The 13298-nt window shown below is 46.3% G+C and overlaps 1 protein-coding gene across 2 annotated transcripts in view; it reads right to left on the bottom strand.

Moving 5' to 3' along the window:
- Positions 1–2369: 2369 nt before the first annotated feature.
- The window catches only part of VCL (vinculin), a 111830-nt gene continuing 100901 nt past the window's right edge, over positions 2370–13298 (bottom strand). The window contains exons 17-22 of one of the 2 annotated variants that reach the window (XM_027858738.1): positions 12652–12776; positions 10934–11119; positions 8535–8735; positions 6155–6358; positions 5630–5734; positions 2370–4706 (exon numbers count right to left, since the gene is read on the bottom strand). In XM_027858738.1, the coding sequence (XP_027714539.1) occupies positions 4560–4706; positions 5630–5734; positions 6155–6358; positions 8535–8735; positions 10934–11119; positions 12652–12776 (968 nt within the window). In that variant the 3' untranslated portion in view covers positions 2370–4559. The remainder of the gene's footprint in view (positions 4707–5629; positions 5735–6154; positions 6359–8534; positions 8736–10933; positions 11120–12651; positions 12777–13298) is intronic. The other variant, XM_027858728.1, reaches the window with a different exon arrangement.

The raw sequence follows: 13298 nt of genomic DNA, 5'->3' as shown, positions 1-13298 counted from the left end.
ACCACCCAAAGCTGAAAGGGATAGCTAACACTGGAGGATAGATTCAGAAATACAATAAGCAGATCTTGACAGACTAGACTCATAGGGGTGTCATATAACCTGCAGCCTTGAGGCCATATGTGGCCCTCTAGGTCCTCAAGTGTGGCCCTTTGAATCCAAACTTCACAGAACAAAACCCCCAGATCTCCAAATTGCTAGCTATATGTCCACCATCTTACACCTGTGAAACTGACTTTTTGAAGGACATCTGGGGGCTTTAGTGAACTAAGTTCAATAGGGGTCTTCAGTATGGTGTGACATCTGAAAAACAATGCAATCATGGGTTTCATTAATCAAGGAGCAACTGACAGGAATAAGATGATGATGATCATACTATACCTCAGCCCATCAGGTCTCAGCTGCAGTATACTGTTCAATTCTGGGTGCTATGTTTTAAAGACATTCCTCACCAGGCTGCCTTCCAGACTTCCCCTACTATCCTGACATCTCACTCCAGGCAAGGAATTCACATGTTATAAGTACCTTCTGCTCCTTCGGCCTCTCAGAACCTCCATTTAAGGAGGATGCCTGGGCCAGGGATATCTCATTCTCCAGGCTACATTCCAGTTTTCCTCTACCATGCCCCCTGCACCTCCTTTTAACCAGCTCTTTTTATACGTTATCTTTCCTCCTTAGAAGGCAAGCTCTGTGAGGGGAGGGATTTTCTTTTTGAATTTGTATTTTCAGAGCTTAGCACCAGTGCCTGGCACATAGTAACACATTAACTAATACTTGTTGACTTCACTGACTGAATGACATGGGCAAGCATCCATTGTCCAGAGGAGGGCAGCCAAGACCATGAAGTGCCTTGAATCTATGTGACAGAGGATGAGATGAACTGAAGGAATTCAGTATATTTCATCTGGAGAAGACAGGAAGGACCAAGAAGATATGATGACTGTTCTTCAAGTCACCTAGAGGTAGGGCAGATCAGCCTACTGAAGCAGCAAGCACCCTTATAGACAGGTGGTAGTAAGTACGAGGTACATCAAACTGCCACCACCATTTTGACACCACCTCCCTTAGATCTTGATGGAGATAGTCCAGAATTGTGTACCCAACTCTTAGGACTTGGGAATACCACTTACCCTTGGACCCTAATGGAAACAGCCAAACCCAAAAGCCTCAGGATAGCAGTGTCTCACCCAAAACCACTAGCCCTGCTTCCCTGGCCCCATAGCTAGCAATGAGGGGAGTATTACTGTAAAGGAGGCCACTTTCTTTATCACCACCAACCCCAACAAACTGCACCAGTGGGTAGGTAGCCCTACCTACCCATACCCTCCAGGAATGACAACCACCCCAAAATCACACATAGGTCCTGCTGCCAGCCCAGCCCTCATCGCCACTGACCTAGAAGCAAATCCTCTGGAAAAGGGACCAACCAGCCATCCCCACCAACTGCTACCTACAAAGCAGGCAAGACAAGAATGTGCCAGGCAGGTCAAACCATCACACCCTTCACCACCTCCTCCCTCAGATCCTGATAGAGATGGTCCAGGACCGTGAACCCAAAAGCCCTGGGTGCAGCGGTGCTCCCCAGACCATCAATGGCTCCTCCTCTTTGGAGGTCCTCAGGTAGGAGCCAGGTGTATGTTCAAATGGGAATCGCTTTCTGGTATGAGTTGGACCATATGGTTGTTGAGTTCCCTTCCGTCTCACTCAAATCCTGCTGAAGACCATGAGCATTTCTGGCTTGTGAAAAACAGTTTTGAAAGCCAATTCCCATCTCATTTTCGTTTCATTTGAATCTTACAAAAACCCGAGGCAAATAGTACAAATGATACTATCCTCGTTTTACAAATAAAATAGGCTCAGATTGACATTTGCCCAACTTAATGCAGCTCATAAGGCAGAATTGAGGCTCCAAACCTGGGTCTTGCATACTGAATTCAGAAATCTTTTACGTGATACCTGAACCAATCGTTAACACAAATCCCTTTAAAAACTAAAGCAACAGAGCATGGGATTTCAAACTTCCAGGACAGAAAATAGACTTCAGCAGAGTGGCCGATTTCCCCCTGCTGCCAATCTCCATCATTTCCACCTCTTCTAACTCTTTATGATTCTAACAAACTCAAAAACTTTCCTTTGTAATCAACTAACAACTACTTTTTTTTTTAATGCCAGGCACCGTATTAGATGCTTTTTAGTTCAAACCTTTGTTCAACATACTGCTGGTTCCTAGACGTACTGTGATGAGGTATTAGAATTAAATAAGTTCAAGGCTATCCTACAATATTAACACTTTACAGGTTAACTGAAATATCTCCCAAATGTCTGACCTAAAAATTACTACTGCTAAAATAATACACCGTCTATTCAAGCAGTTATTTATACAAATGCATTTTATTTATTTTTAAGAGAACAAAAGAGGTGGCAGAAAATATTTGCATATAACAAATCCTAGTTTATAAACAGTTATTTTAGTGGTAACATTTCTAACGACATTCAGAGGATGTTTCTGAATCTGCTTCACCAAATCTGGAACACTGGTGGTGAGAAAACCACAGCCGGCACAAAGTGTATCTGCAGCGTGGCTAGAACCTTGGAACTGAAATGGCAAACATGATTTCTCCTATTTTCTTGAAGCAATCTTTCATAAAACAAAAGGTGATCTTTGGCATAGATTCATTTTTAAAGGCATTTAGTATTGCATTTATATCACATAAGCAACTAAAGAAGTTATGGAACTGGTCTAGATAAATGACTTGAGGTCCCAACTCTAAGATTCTATTATCAACCGATCAATCAATCAACATTTATTAAGCGCCTACTATGTGCCAGGCACTGTGCTGAGTACTAAGTACTCTCAGGACCTCAAGAACTCCATTCATTAAAAAGGAAAAAAAGAAGAAGCCTAAAATGTACAGGACTAACTGAAGACAGATTACACATTCAACGTTGGGATCCAACCCAAGTGAAGAAAACCAAGGACCATCGTGTTAAAGCTCTCACTCAGGCCTTTTCACCATCAGATTTTCTCTCATGTACCAGGCAGGTGTTTCGAATACTCAGCAGGGATCCCAGGAAACAGATAACATGGGCAATGAAGGAAACGTTACCCACTTAGTTCCTTTCTTCAGACCACAGCGCAAGGTGGGGAGGGAGAAGGGGCTGACTTCATCCGCACACTCACTCTCGCTATGGCCCCTGACCTGTACTGAAGGCACCTCATGAAGACTTATTTCAGATTTAGTCACAGCAGTCCTTTTTAGGTGTGGGAGACTGCCCTCAATAATTCACGGTCAGCCTCCTGTACTGCCAGCCCAGAAAATCTTAAATCTGTAGGTTCATCTCTCCTCAAGCTGGAGAGGCCCCAGCCCAGAGACGGCCCTTCTTTTGCACTAATCAACACTGGGGCAAAAAAGAGCAACTGTCAGACTGGGGCTGAGTTAGAAAAGAAGGAGATTTCAAAGTTCCAGAAACAGAGAAGCACCTAGATGTCCTCCAGATCCACTGAGGAGGGAGAGAAATTAGTGGAGGGACCACAATCAGGCCAAGCACTCAAATGCAGCATTTCATTAAGGCCTCAGCAAAGTCCTCTGGGGGGCAGTGACAAAGCATGCATTGCCCGGGTATGGCCCCACTGGACAACGTCCCAGCTGCTCTGCCCCCAAAACAGCAGAGACAAGAGCACCAGGACACACAGTGTTCGGTAGTGGAAACCCTACCCGAGCAAGTAGGCAGGCAGGCCAAGGCAAGAGGCAGGGCACCTCCCCACCCCCACCCCCTTGAATGGCTCCAAGAGCTTCCCTGGAATGGATGGGTGACTTTAGAGCAGGATTCATACCATCACGTGTGATTCCATGATTTACTTAGAAGAGAAAGAAATCTTCAGGTTTGTGCTTTTGGAAACTAGCAAAGGAAAGGACAGAGGAAGGTAATGATGCAAAGGCCATCCGCCTCGGGTTAGGTTTCTCTTCCTCGGCAGAGCAAGCCCACCTTTAGAAGTGCTGGTGACCTTGCACAAGGCAGGACAAGGGCACCAGCTTTAGGGTTGAATATGGTCACCAGCAATCCACAGAGCAGCAGACATCTTATGGGAGGCCTGCTTAGCGCCCCAGGCTCAGAGGGGAGAGCATGTGAGGGAGGTATTGGGGGGGGGGGGGCGGCAATTAAACGAGGTTCCTATCCAGAGACTGTCCAGGTAGGATGCAAGGGTAGTGTTCCATACTTGAATTCTGAGCTTATGTAAATAAGAGTCCGTGAGCCAGAGTCCTAGACCAGTTACAGGGAGAAGAGTTACAGGAGAATGTCTGAAAATAGAATATAGACTTTTTCTAGAGAGAGACGTTACATCCAGTCCCCCAAAGCAAAGGAGAATATAACATTTTCTAACATGGAAAGACCAAATGTGAGGGTGTCTGGAGGAAACAGACTGAGGTGTGACCCTTGCCCCCGGCAGCAGCCAGGGCCTTGGGCCACAGTTGTTCCTGCTTAGAAAAGAGTCTCTGAGCCAGGCGTGGGAATATTGGGGTGTGGGGGAGAGTCAGGCAGGGCAATGGCTGCACTTGGAGCTACTGGTACCAGGGGGTTTTTCGAACCCAACGCAAAGTGAAACCAGCATCTGTTCGAATCTTAATTGAAGCTGCTTCCGCTTCTCTGACAGTCTCCTTGACAGACTGCATCAGGTTCTGGGCATTGTGAACCAGCATTTCTGTGGCCTGGAAGAAAAGAGACATTTCCCTTTAGACCAGGTTACTCTGAAAGACACAGAGGCAGCCTGGCAGCACAGTCCCCAAGTGTTATTACACAGGGAAACAAAGATGGAGACAGAGACTGGGTCTCTCACCGAGGCTGGAAGGGCCTGATCCCAAAGCTGACTGGCTGGAAAAACTTTCTCCATCTTTACAACCATGGGCACATTGGTCCCTCCTAAGGCAGGGCTCCACCTCCAGGAGCTCACCAATGTTAGGGTTAGCCTTACTGTACCTCAGAACTTCTTAATATGAGGAACCACTAGCCTCAGCCTCCCCCCAGCAGCAAGAATTATAATCCCGCGGGGAACACCATGCCCAGCCTCCTGGACATAATTACAGCTGCCCTACTAAAGTCACTATGCTATAGGAGGGGTACCAGGGCCAACACCAATAAGAACTACGTAAGGACCCAAGACTAGCCCCAAGCTGTTCAGTGAAGGTGCTAGATTCCTACAGCCCTTGTCTGAACTGGAGAGCATTTAGTCTTTCTCATGAACTGGCTTCTAATACACATGAAAAAATTATAATAAGATAATAAAGTATCTTTCAACTAAGAATGTGAGGTCCTTGATGACTAAGGCTCTATGCCACACTTCCTGTGTCCACCATACAGGCCAGGGCTTTGTTATTTCGAGACCAAGCTCAACAAATGACCCATCACGGATTGAGGTGCTGTCATGTTCCGAATCTGTGAGCATCTTTTTCTACATTAACTCAGTCATTCCTGGTCTGGGGCAGAAGCAGCATGGTTGAGAGAAGGCCCAGAGCCCTGCCTCCCCCTGAACATAGGCCTGGCCTCCCCAACAGTAAAATGGTGGCAGTACACTCCAACTCTCATTCTGGAGGTCAACTGTAGTGGCTAACAGGGGCACCGGAATGATACTCACCTGTTCCGATTCCTCATCACTAATATTGGTTCGGCCCAGCATGGTGGCTTTGACTGTGGATAGGATTTTGAGCTGAGTGCTAATGGTTGGAATTCGCTCACACACCTGAAAAGAAAAAAATGATCAGGGACTTAAACTGTTCAGTTATCAGCCATATTTAAAAGGCATATCCATAATGACAGCTAATGACTACTCCTACCCACTGATAACCCTGCAGCTGGTGCCCCATGTTGGTTCCTCAAAGACATCCAGGGATTTCTAGCTTGTAAAATTAGAGATTCTTGTTAACATAAAATATAATGCAGAAGAACCCATGTCCCCCCATGTTCCCTCACCCTGGGCCACTTGTCCATTTGGTCAGAAAAGGACTGAATTAAATTCCTCTGTTAGATAAGCTAGTCAATGAATGCCCCCCCGCCCCGGCCGCCAATCTCTCCATCCTTTTGGTATACTCTCTCATAGCCTCTTACATCTCCTCCTCTCACATTCTGTGCTATTCTACACTCCCCGTTCCTCCTCTCTCACCTGTAAGAGATTGGTTCGGATGCGCTTGTCAGTACACTGCTTTGCCACCTCCTTAGCCAATCGTGTCACCTCATCAGAGGCTTTGGCGATGTCCTTTGCACACTGGATCAGCGCCCGTTTGGTGCCACTGCCTCCTCTCACCAGCCGGGACATCTCAGCCATCAGCAGGGCCATCCGTTTAGCTGCTGCAATGATGTCATTGCCCTAAGGAAAAGCACAACCATGGAGTAAAGCTCAGGTAGCTGGTAAGACCAGAAAAGGAGGCCAGAGCACACGGAAGAAAGATGAGGCAGTCAGTTGCTCGAGGGGACAGGAGGACAGGAAATCACCGTTTCAAGAGCCCACATGCACAGCACTGGGGAAATGGACCGAAGAGATTAGTGAGATGGAGTCCTCTCCCCAGCTCTCAGCAATGGAAAGGAACCAGCTTCACAGCTGAAAAGAGATGAGTCCTGGGTGTTAGTCTGACATGAGGATTGCCCCTCAAGAATGGTTAACAAGCACATCAGCATCCCAAGTTAATCACACCAATGACTGAGGCTGGTTAGAAGGGCACGTCGCCCTGGTACAGGGATGAAGCAGGGTAGCTGACCTGAGGGGAAAAGTACTGAGTGGCTGGCCTCAAGCCCTGCCAGCATCCACCTAAGAGCCTGCTCTGCTGGACCCTCTCTTGGAGACCACAGTTATGCGCTCTCCCTGCAATGCCAAAAGTTCTAAAACTTCAAAGAACTCTGCATCCTCAGTAAGTGGCACTGTGCAAGAGGGAGGGGATCATCTCCTGAAGAGATGACTACAATTCTCACCCACTGCCTCCCATCTTTCTCTCCAGTCACAGTGTCTGAAGGAACCGACTGTTTTTAAATTTCCACATTCAAGGTGGTCAACAGTCGATCCAATAGTTCCTTCAGGAAAGGAAAAGCAAAATGTCCAATTAGAGGCAGAGAAACTCAAGCTGGACAAAATCAGAGTTGGAGATTCACCAGGAAGGCCAAATAGATGAATGAGAGAGAGCTAAAATGGGTCCTGAAATGACTCCAGAGATCACCTACCATCTGCCAAAAAAGAATCCCCCACCACCCTTTGCTCAACATAGTTCCTGGATTGGGCATTTCCATTCTATAAAACCCAATGGGACACACTAACAGGAAAAATGGGGCTGGATTTCACCCAATCATTCATTTAATGCTTTTATGTCCTCAGTAGTGATACCCACAAATAATAGAACAGTGACAATGGAAAGATTAACACTGAAAATCTCCTTTTAAAAAGCCAAGGTCTAGTAATTTTCCCCTCAGTCCTCAAGTTGGGTTTTGTGTACCCAAGCCATGTCACTGAAGGTTCCTAGAAGAGGAGGTGCTAAAGAGGTCACAAGTGCTACTGACCAATGCCAGGTCATCCAAGTTAAGATGGGGGCCGCTTCAGAGAAATGATGGTGGCTAAAGAAAGTGTGCACTCCCACACATACCACCCCCCACACACACATACCCCAGACCACAGAGAGGATGGATTCTACACCAGGGAAACATGCCAGACGAGCACCAGAGGGGCCCACATCTTAAATGCAGACCCACAATCATACTAGCATTTTATGACTTTGGTTAGGGAATGTTACAGCCAAGTGTTAAGTTATCATATACCAAACACCTTGTACCTTGCAGCATAACAGTTCCAAAAGACAGAAAACAAAACCAGTTGGTGACCAGTATCTCAAATGCAGATTTGCATGTAGGCCCCCAGGTGCAAGGCTCTGCTGGTTCTGCCCTGCAGAATCAACCCCCCCCCCCCCCCCCAGAGTGATTGCTAGGTGGACAAACGAAGGGAGGGCGGCCTCCAGTGAAGGCCAGTGTTTGCAATACAGCCAAGTGCAAGGCAGCAAAGACTCTGCCATACAAAGCCATTCCTTGTCCAGATTCACTCTGGTCTCTGAGCCATGGATGAAAAGAGCAGAGGCACAAAGCAGAATACTCAGTCCAGTGACATCTTCAATGGTCTACAATGGCTCCTGATTGGAAACTCATTGAGAGACTCACCCATGGCTTTGCAAGTCGTTCTAAAACGCTAACTAGTGCTTTGAAGTCAGCAGGGCAAAAACAACAAAAATAGGAGAAAGGAAGCCTTTCAAAAGTGACCCCAATCTCTCTCCTTAGTCTCTTCCCATGCCACCCCCCAACAGAAATGCAGCTTCATTAATCTGGCACTGACAGACCTAATACACTTGTGAAGCCACTCTCAGTTCTGACAATGAGGTGCAGACAGACAGATGACCACCCCATCCAGACTCCTGGGGCTCTTGCAGATCACAGGTGATGCAATGTGTCAGTGCTGAACATGGCCGGATGCAACTGGAGCAGTCCCCCACTGGGAGGGAACCAATGAGTACCTTACTAGACCACTTGGTTGCTTCTCGATGTAAAGACTGAGCAGCGGCCAGAATGGGCTGGTTAACCGGCTGACTGGTTGGCATTAACAGCAGCTCAGGCTCATAATCATCTTCATTGTCAGAGGGGAGAGGAAACCCCACCTCATCAGCAACATCCGCCTCAGCTACATCTACACCTTTCTCCGAGGCTCCTTTACCCGGCTTTTCGGGCAGCAGGAAGGATGAGAAACAGGGACAGAGTTAGTATAAGCAGGAGGACTTGAGAGACTAGTATGAAACAGAGCCTCAGCTGGTTTAGTAACCAAAGTTCCACCAACTCGGAGAGAAAATATCAGAACCTCCAGGGAACGAATCAAAGGGATTCGTGGAAAGGGAGCGTTCAGCATCCAATCCTACAAAACCATGCAAAAGGGTAAGATTTTTATAAAAGCAGTTAAGCAAACAATACTCATCTTTCAGATACTTATTGTCAGAGTTAAATGGACCAAAAGGAAAGCTCTGGACAGAACATTCTGTGGGGTAAACAATTAACAATAACTCCCAAACGACCCTAGATAAAGGAAATGAGTGCCCCCAAAAGGCCAAGATTGGTTAGCAAGCTGCTCCGAGCAGAACCGAGTGACCCCTCAGTCAGGTCATGTGGACACTATTCTACATCAGAGCCCAGGAAGAGCCCAAGTCAGCTCAGCGGCTACCAGGAATGGACTGTTGTTTCCTTCAGGGATAAAGACAGAAGTTAACAGAAGCCCAGAATACAAAGAATATGTCAGACAGCACCAAATACCAAACCCTGAGGGGCAAAAAAAGCAGAAAGGGAAACAATTACATGGCTCAACTCAGAGCACCGTTCAATGAGCCCATCCAACAGCATGCCCCTGCAAGGGACAGCAAGAAGCTCCCCAACTCCAAGCAGGGCTGAAAGGATAAGTGGTAACTCAAGTTGTTCTTGTTCAAAACAAACAAGTCACTCTTTCCAGGCCTTGTCTATCTAGTCCACAAATAAAGCAGAGCATCAGCTTGACGGCAGGCTAGTGATGAGTTCAGGTCCCAGTAGGGCCCTCAGAAGAGTTAAAAAAATGGTAGCATGAAGATATTAGCCTGCAATCCCCCCAAACTAAGGTAGGCACTAATCCAAAATAGTAATAGAGTGCCTGGGGAAAGTTGGAGGCCAGGGAAATGTCCGAAATTGCCCACAAAGGACAACCAAGGGAAAAAAGGAGCTAAATCATTTTCATGAAAGGACTGTGAAGACTGACATAATGAATCACATCTACGCAACTGGCTCTAAGAGCATCAGTTCCCAGCTTGGGTTTCATATCTGTCCTTCCCGCCCCCCCCATCTATCCAGCCATCCACATGGTCTAACCACAGCAGGGAGTGCCAGCCCTAGGGTTCCGATACCTCAAAGTCAACTATTCCTGCCTTCCAAACCTCTGACAACAGTCAGCACTGGGGACACCAAGGGAGCAGGGTAGAGGAAGCCTGTTCCAACAATGGTATCATATCCAAGAGTTAAGCAAAATAGTTAGCAAAAGAACAACGTCACTCCCGCAGCCTGGGAGAACAGTAACTGAAAAGGATAAGCTGGAGGGCCCAGGACAACCTAAGAATTCAAAATATTCCTGAGAGGGAGGTATGTGAAAACAGATAAAAATGAAAAACCTCAAGACAAGAAATAAAGCAACAATGTCAGACACGTTAATGTTTGCCATTTGAGTTAGAAATGCACTTCACAGCAAGCTAGAAATAACATCTTGTTTTCATATCCAGAGAAGTGACTCAGTTTTCACAGTTTATGAAACAGGCAAGAATTAATTACCGGAAATGTTCACTGGACAGTAAGAACCTCATCAACTACATGAAACTTGGATTTCCACATTTGCTGTGACAAGGCTAAACTAAAGCTGATTGGGTGATACATGAAAGATGGTTGAGAAGAAAGAGGTTTCTCTGGCCCCAATCCACCCACTGACTGTAGCACACCAAAGAAAATGGAATTTTAACAACAACTGAAAAGCCTAAGAAATAGTTTCTTGTTTAAACACATCCTATACACATGAGGAAAATAATGTTATAAATATTTGATTTCTGAACAACCTAATTTATCCAGTATCAGGGGGCAAATGTCCTCCCAAGGAGGCCTCTCCTCAAATTACATGCGTTCCACTCTTCAACTCCAGCACATGAAAGAGAAACCAACACCCACCACAGACATTCATATTTACTCAGCGTATTCAGCAACATCTTCAGCAACATCGAGGACCACAAGAACCAGAGGAAAAAAATGACTACGCAAGTCAATCCAACAAAATGTTGACCCTTTCTATCATGCTCTCCAGCTTGGCTCTTTATCCTTGCTGAGGAGCTGCTTTTTCTCGGGAAGGGCCTCCAACACTCACCTTGCTGGACCACTTCCGAGCTTCATCATGGAGTTGCCTGGCAGCCATCATCATTGGCTGGTTAATCACCTCCCCGGCCTTCTGCTCAGGGAACTCCTCATCCTTCTCCTCTGGTGGAGGAGGCCTGGGTGGGGGAACCTCACCCTCAGGCAGAGGAGGTTTGGGAGGAGCGAGCTCATCTGTCAGCTGGGCGAGAGACAATCACTCTGTTATTACCGCAGCCCCAAGGGAGAACATTCTCCTTCCTTTAATTCCACCAGCTGGCTAAATAACCACCCTCACCACAAAGAGAAAAAGCCACTACACAAACACCACGCATGCTCACATCCATACATATGACCAGCCCCGTTCACTCCTGTCCACATAACCAGCCATGCTGAGCATTCATGCACATGGATAAAGCACTATGTGTCTCAGCCTGAACAGAGGCAAATTTTCTTTCACATTTCCCAACAAAAACCCCATCACTAATTGCTTTAGTTCAGCTCAGCTCAGCAAAAGCCAACACCAACATCACTGGTACAAGGATGCTCTCCTGGATTGTCTAGCAGCAAGAACGCTAGACTGAAAGTAGGAGATCTGCGTTCCAGTGCCAGCCATATCACTAATGGGGGTTGCATGAAGGAATGAACGAGTCCCCTCACCCTTCTGGTTTCACAAATTTCGGGAAAATGAGAGAGCTGGACCAGATGACCTCTCAGCATTTGTTCTGCTCTAAAATTCTAAGACTCTAGGCCAATCAGGCTTTAGGAGGAGCCACCACCTAGGAATACCTTTCTCTCTCAGTTCTTCCTGACAAAAGCCTAGATGGAAGGATACAAGTGGTACATTCTTGGAGACTTGTTGTCAGCAAACAGTTCAATCTGGCCCAATGTGACCTATGCTAGTTCACAAAATTACATTTTATGCCAAAATTAAGTGCAGGAGTTGGACAGGGACCAAATTATCATTTTTTTATGAATGGTCCAAACCCAAGTGGATGATTTTTCTGAAGCTGCTCTTCAGAATTTATGTGTTCAAAAATAATAATTCTACTTATTTATCTTAATTGAAAAGTTATTGCCTGTTCAACTACTATCCTAAACTATTAATGTACAGAATGAAATTTCTACTGTCTATCAGGTGGCTTCAACAGATTTTCAATAAATCACTTTAGTTATCAACATTGGGGGGGAGAGGGTTCCAGTTAGAAAGTAAAACAACTACAAATTTTGCCTTCTGTCCTCACAAAACATTTTTAGATACCCAAGCTGGTGATCAATAGGACATCAGTTAGTCTGAAACAACTATCTCAGAAGTCCATGAGGCCCAGTTAAAGTATTTCAACTTCCAAGAGAGAGAATAAAGGGAAACAAAAAGTTCCTCATCAAGGTAAACTCATAGGAAAACCAGGAGAAGGACTGTGCATAGGCTACTCGGGTTTGATGAGTGCTGTTGACAACTAGAGACAAACTAGAAAATGGGAACCCCTCAGGCCCAGCCCTATTAATCTCCCTCTCAACAGGCTTATCAAGCTGGCACCCAACTACTTGGGAAAGCCCATGTACTTTCAACCACTGTGAGACCCCTGCATCTGCTGCTAACTCCACTTTATGGAAAACTCAAAGCAATTGCCCCCAGCTCCTCTCACTCCAGAACCGTCTCACGGCATACACATTCCCTTTCACTGCAATCATAAACTCTCTGATGTGTCACATCTCCAAACTGAATTTACTTACCCGGAGTTGTTCGAGATCTGGGGGAGGAGGAGGGAAGTCAGGTTCCTGAGGCTGGAAGGCTTCTCTGACCTTGGCCACAGCACCCAGAATCCGATATCCCGAGTCCAGGAAGCTTTTCTGCAGGCCTAGAGACAACAAGCACCCTTAGCTTCCAAACAAGTGGGTCAGCAGCCTGGGGTTCTCAGCCCACCTGCTGAAGAGGAACTGGTTTGTGTTACCAAAGCTGGAGGACGTGAACCTGACGATGGAGCATGCCTGATGACACCAGGATCAGGGACGTGCAACGTCTGACTTACATTGGTCCCATAGGCATTTCTGTCTCTCTCTGCTCTACTTAGCTGTTGGCATGTCACTTCTTCTCCTGAGGTACCCCAGTCAAGTTTCCCTCGGCTCCAGCTGAGAGCCGGGCATGCTCGAAGGGAGAGTTGGTTGTAGACATATCAAAAAACACTGGAGGTCTGGGATGAGGACAGGTGAAAGCGGTGGAGTTCTGGCATCAGCCCCTTGCCCTTAATATTCCTAATATTAACCAGCCTCTATGTCTTACTGGTCACACTTAACTAGACAGCAAATGCATGATCTCAGAATAACCCAGGTGTATCTAAGTCATGAGTATACAGTTCTTATTATTAATATTTTAAAATCCA

The sequence above is a fragment of the Vombatus ursinus genome, unplaced genomic scaffold, assembly GCF_900497805.2.
Source record: "Vombatus ursinus unplaced genomic scaffold, bare-nosed wombat genome assembly UNPS02000749.1, whole genome shotgun sequence".
NCBI lineage: Eukaryota > Metazoa > Chordata > Mammalia > Diprotodontia > Vombatidae > Vombatus > Vombatus ursinus.
This window is presented reverse-complemented; position numbering and strand designations above follow the sequence as displayed.